Here is a 5,822-nt window from a genome sequence, read left to right on the forward strand (position 1 = left end):
TGACAAATGCATGAACCAGTTTTTCTGCATCATTTTTAGAAAAGATGTTTCTAATTTTAGCTATATTGCATTTTAAGCGTTTATTTGTGTGAGGTTTGAGGATGCTTTAATTAAAACCCTCTGTCACTGAATTATTTTTAACCGTCACATAAAAATTTAAATGCTGTAAAATAATTTTATGGATTGGAAAACTGAATAGAATCTTTGTTAGAAACTGAGTAAGATAGATAGATCATGTCAAAGTTTGAGTTTGTACATTGCGTTCTGCAGACTATATTATTATTTAGTCTCGATTGCTTAGCTATAAACAAATATGACATTAGTAATAAATGCAGATTAATCCCAGTTTGTCATAAACAGCAGTAGCAAGAAGAAGAAAAAATCCTACTAACTCGTGTAAATACATTTACACTTGAAATATTCACCCTAAATATTTAATTTACCGGTAATTCAGGATGGAAGTACAGCAATAAATAAATGCATCGGTCTGTTGCTGCTTTTATCGTTAACAAACTTGCATCAAGTCCTGCAGAGTTTTTTTTTTCCTCACACAACATACAGACCCTGCCAGGTAGCCACTATGATTAGTCAGTAGATTTAACGTTAGTAAAAATAAGCCTCATTTTACATCTATAACATGACAGATTATCACACATTTGGGTTCACATATTTTTCAAAGAGAGAACATGATACCTGTTACAGCTGTGGACGAGTTTGATGCGTACAGCGGGTGTTTTCTCTTCAGACGCTGCAACATCGACGACGTGCTGTTGTGGTTACTCCAGTTCTGTTTTGCAGTGGAAGCATTGAGCTGTGTTGTCTTTTTTTGTTTAGCCTAACATGTTCACAAACTTTTGACAGTTTTTGTTGTTTTCGGGGCTCTTCTTCTAGACGGTCTCCGTTCCCTCCATAGCTACAAATTTAGCACATACGCGTTAGCGGAAGTGCTAGCGTTGTGTAACACAAAAAACTTCTGGCTAGACCACAGTGCTCTGAATAGTTTAACAAACCTTCGAGACAGATAAATTTGCCTCGAGGATTTTTTGTAATTGAGGTCCTCGAATGATTCGAGCAATCGTTTCAGCCCTAAGGCCATTTCTGTACTTCCAGTATCATATAGAATATTCTATAGTAGAATATTGTGATCAACTGTATCAAATGCAGCACTGAGGTCTAACAGGACCAGTGTAGACACCTGTCTATTGTCAGAGGCCATGAGAATATCATTAGTAACTTTCACCAGTGCTGTTTCTGTGCTATGATGAGCTCTAAACCCTGACTGAAACTCTTCAAACAGATTATTTTTTGCAGATGTTCACACAACTGACCTCCAACTATTTTCTCTAGAATTTTTTTAGATGAAAGTTAGATTAGATAAAGGTTTATAATTGGCTAATATTCCTGAGTCACGGTTATGTTTCTTAAGTAAAGGTTTAATTACATCAATCTTAAAATGCTGTGGTACGTAGCTATTCATTAGAGATAAATTAAGCAGATCCAAAATGTGGACATTAATTAAGGGAAATACCTCTTTAAATAGCCTTGTTGGGATGGGATCTAGCAGACGTGGATGGTTTGGATGAGGTTATTATTTTTGACAATTCAGAGAGCTCAACAGGACAAAAACTGTTCAAACATAAATCAGGTTCTAGTGACATTTTTAAAGTTCCTTCATCTGACAGAACCAGAGGCGATAGTAAGAAGGATGGTTTGAAAATTTTCCCTAATTGAATTTTTTTTTTTATAAAGAATCTCATGAAGTCATCACTGCTCATAGTTGTAGGGATACATGGTTCAACAGAGATGGGATTTTATATCTATGGTACTGAACAGAAACCTAGTTATTTTTATTCTCATCAATTAAAGATAAATAATAGAAAGTTCTAGCTTTATGGAACACTTTGTTTGTACGTTAGCAGGCTATCGCTCCAGGATAATTAAAATTCTTCAACGTTAGTGGAGCGCCATTTTCTTTACAGCCTTCTAGATGTCTGTTTTAAAGTAAGTAACTCGGAATTGAACCAAGGAGCCAGTCTCCTGATTGATTTACCAATACTTTTTTTCTCAGCGGAGCAGCTTTATTGAGTGAAGTTTGCAAATCAGCAAAATGATCAAATAATCTGAATCTTGATATGCCACAAGTTTTAAACTTAGACTTCGTTAACAAAGAAAAAGTTGCTGTAGACCGATTAAATTTAGAATGATAACTTGTGAAATTTCAGATGATTTTGAGTTTATAAATATCCTGAATCAGAGTTTTGTTGTTTGACGAAAATTTATTAAGAACAGTTTAAACTTTTTATACAGGGTTTTCATGGGGCATTGAAAAGCATTTAAAATCAAATGGAATTAGCAAAATTTAAGATCTTAACTGGCATTAAAAAGCATTAAATTTGAATCTGTGGCATTGAACATTTTTCATTTGTTTTAAAGAAAAATGAGGAGTGATTTTGGAACCATTCAGCCAGACTCGCTCATTAGGATGAAATATTAACCCTTATTAATTCTTTCTGGCTGGCTCAACTGACAGAAGATTGCACGTTCAGAAAAACAGGAAAACTTTAGGAGCAGAGATAAGATGGGTAAATGCAAACTCCAGATAAAGTGTCTAGAAAACATGTAATTTAGAGCATGACTGCAGACTGTTGACGGTCCAGATGGTGAAGGATTTTACAGAAAGAAACAAACAAACAAAAAAAAATGTATTAAAATGTCACTTTAAACAACTTGTAAAGTTTGTGTTTACAGTTGATGGCATTAAACTGGCATTAAAAAGTATTATTTGATTGGCTGATTTCTGCAGAAACCCTTAACTAATACTCTGATTTATGTTCTGCTTAGTCAGAGTTTCACTAAACTCAAGATTTTCTAACTCAGACTTTACTTAACCTTGAGATTAACCTAGATAGTTTCACTAAACTCAGTGTTAACTTACTGAGCATTTTCACTAAACTCACAGTTAATTTACTTAGAATTTTTCCTAAATTATCATTATTTAACTGATTGTTTCCCTATTCTCAGGGTTTGCACCTTGTTGGGTTCTATAGTCAAATCTAAGTCATTAGTGCTGTAGGCGGGCCACAGTCAGTTAAATATACTCAGCGTTTGCACTAAACTCAGGGTTAACGCACTGAATATACCCTAACTCAGGTTTATTTCTGAGCCTGCTGTGAAAAAGATAATAAAAAGGTATTAAATGGTTTTAAAGAATCCTTAAAGAGAATTATTTATTTTTCATGAGCCTTATTTGTTCAAATACATTTGTTTAGTAATGCATAATAAAAAAAATTAAGCATGTACATGTCTTGTTTTTGTAAGAACTGCAATTCTTGTTTTTCTCTAATCTAATTTCTTCAGTATTTGAAGAAGCTGCACACACAGGAGCGTGCAGTAGAGGAGGTGAAGCTCGCAATCAAACCCTACTATCAACGCAAAGACATCAACAAGGACGAGTACAAAGACATACTCAGAAAAGCTGTGCATAAGGTCAGCCCCAGTCCTCATGAAGATCAGAACCATTATTTAGTCTTTGTTTGGGCTTTTGTGTTTCTATAAAAGTTAGGCCTGTCACAATAACAAATTTTGCTGGCCGATTGTCTCAGAAATTATTGCGATAAACGATAATGTTTGAAATTTTACAATAATTAGTAATTATTGTCAAATTTTAAAAGAAATGTTGGTAATTTGTTTTGTGTGTAGTACCTTTTTTGACCATTGGATGGCAGTATAAGACTGTTTGAACCGAAGGATGGATAGTGAGGGAGCAGCAGCGTGTCTCTAAGAAAAATGGGAGGGAGGCCCCTTGACATGACATGGGCTGTCTCTCTTTCCCATTTTTCATTTCTCAAAATGGTGGACACTCAGTGTGGTTTGAGCTCTTTAGCATAGCATTTGTCACACAAAGCTTTTAATTAAAAAATCAGTAAACAAGTTCTCAGCTTCTTTTTACAGAGAAAAACAACTTTTTACATGAAGGCACGGTTTTCAACTGTGAATTTTGGAGCTTCGACAAGACTGAGGTTTTTTCCTGAGGTCGGCCTGTTAGCTTAGCTTGTAGCTTAGCTTCTCAGCTTAGCAGCTTTTAGCGATCCAAAAACGCTGTTTTGGATGGTTAAAACAAATTTAAAGAGAAAGGGAAGGGGTCAGTGAAAAGCACCGGAGTTGAGCCTTTTGTCATCCAGTGTCTTCAGTAAAAAGAGAGACACGAAGAAACGATAAAGCCGATAAATGAAAATGAGATCGATAATTTTCATTTATCATGCGATTAATTGAGTTATTGTTTATTGAGACAGGCCTAATCAAAGTTTCATGTAAATAAAGTAATGTTATGAGTATGTTATGAGTACAGTATGAGTGATTATCTTTGAAGGAATGCATATCGTCCATCGCCTTTCATGCTAGAGTTTTAGATCAAGATCAAAATTACGTAGTAAAAGAAAATGACAAAAATTGTGGCCATTTTGGTCTAACCCAGGGGTCTGCAACCTTTACGATCAAAAGAGCTATTTTTACACCTTCGTTCACTACATTAAACGTGTCTGGAGCTGCAACAATCTGCTACAACTCTAGTTATCAACTGGTGTCCCATGAGACACTTTAGATTTGCTATAGGGGCTTTTGTGGCCAGTAGGGGTGACATTATAAAGCAAAAAAAACAATTAATGATTTTTAACATTTATTACAGAAAAAGAACAGATTCTTGTAAAAGGGGTGGGGGGTTGGGGGGGGGTTGGGGGGAATCATTTTTTTTACCTTTTTTTTTTTTAATTTAAAAAAAAATCTACAAACTATGCAGACTGTTCTTCATATAAAGAAATAAAACATTAAGTTAAAATATGTTTTACTCTTTGTACTCGCTCCAGTGTTCACATATTTGCAAAATAAATGACAGGTAAACTGTTTGAACTAGTCCTTTTTTGTTGTTTGTATAACCAATAAAATTCAGTTTTATGTCAGTTTTGGTCAAAGCTTGAAAGAGCCTCTGCAGAGGAACCAAAGAGCTGCATGTGGCTCCAGATCCGCAGGTTGCAGACCCCTGGTCTAACCTATAAAATAATGTTCTGCACAACCTCATGCCATAGATGACAGAGTACAGTGCCTATAAAAAGTGTTCAACTCCTTGGATGTTTTATGTTGTTTTGCCGTCATCAATTACCATATTTTCCAACCTATAAGCCGCAGTTTTTTGCATAATTTACATGCCCTGCGACTTATAGGCCGAAGCAACATATTTATGGATTTTTTTCCCATATTTATAAACCAATTTTAGGCTGAGATATGACCATTTTCATTCATTCGGACTGAAAATATTGAACACTACCATTTTCAGCCACTAGATTGTAGCAGAGTAGTAAATGGACTGTACTTGTATAGCGCCTTTCTATCTTATCGAGATAGTCAAAGCGCTTTACACTACAATCTGTGACCTCATTTACCCATTCATACAGCACTCTACTAGATCTCTACAAAGCTAATTGAACAAATCATTCTAAAGAGAATAATCAGAGCTTTTAGAACAATTCTCATGTGCCTTAAGTGCTCACTGATCACGCACAATAAATCTGGTACATACTGGATGATATTTCACCGAGATATAACTTGAAATATTCTATTGGGCGCACTAGAGTCATATATTAAACCACAATATCAATGTGCACATCAAAAATTTTAACTTGGGATCTGTCAAATTGGCTGAGCTACAGCAATTTTTGGTGTTGGCTAATAATGATTAGCTATGGTGGCCATCTTAAATGAGACTGACACCAAAGTTAAACAGGTGTGTGTGTGTGTGTGTGTGTGTGTGTGTGTGTGTGTGTGTGTGT

General features: G+C 35.2%; 1 protein-coding gene across 1 annotated transcript in view; it reads left to right on the forward strand.

The window, feature by feature from the left end:
* scaf1 (SR-related CTD-associated factor 1) overlaps nt 1-5,822 on the forward strand; it is a 59,043-nt gene that overhangs the window by 46,847 nt on the left and 6,374 nt on the right. Inside the window, exon 5 of the mRNA XM_037688800.1 lies at nt 3,358-3,486. Coding sequence (XP_037544728.1) covers nt 3,358-3,486 — 129 coding nt within the window. The remainder of the gene's footprint in view (nt 1-3,357; nt 3,487-5,822) is intronic.

Source organism: Nematolebias whitei, chromosome 15 (genome assembly GCF_014905685.2).
Source record: "Nematolebias whitei isolate Nwh7 chromosome 15, NemWhi1, whole genome shotgun sequence".
NCBI lineage: Eukaryota > Metazoa > Chordata > Actinopteri > Cyprinodontiformes > Rivulidae > Nematolebias > Nematolebias whitei.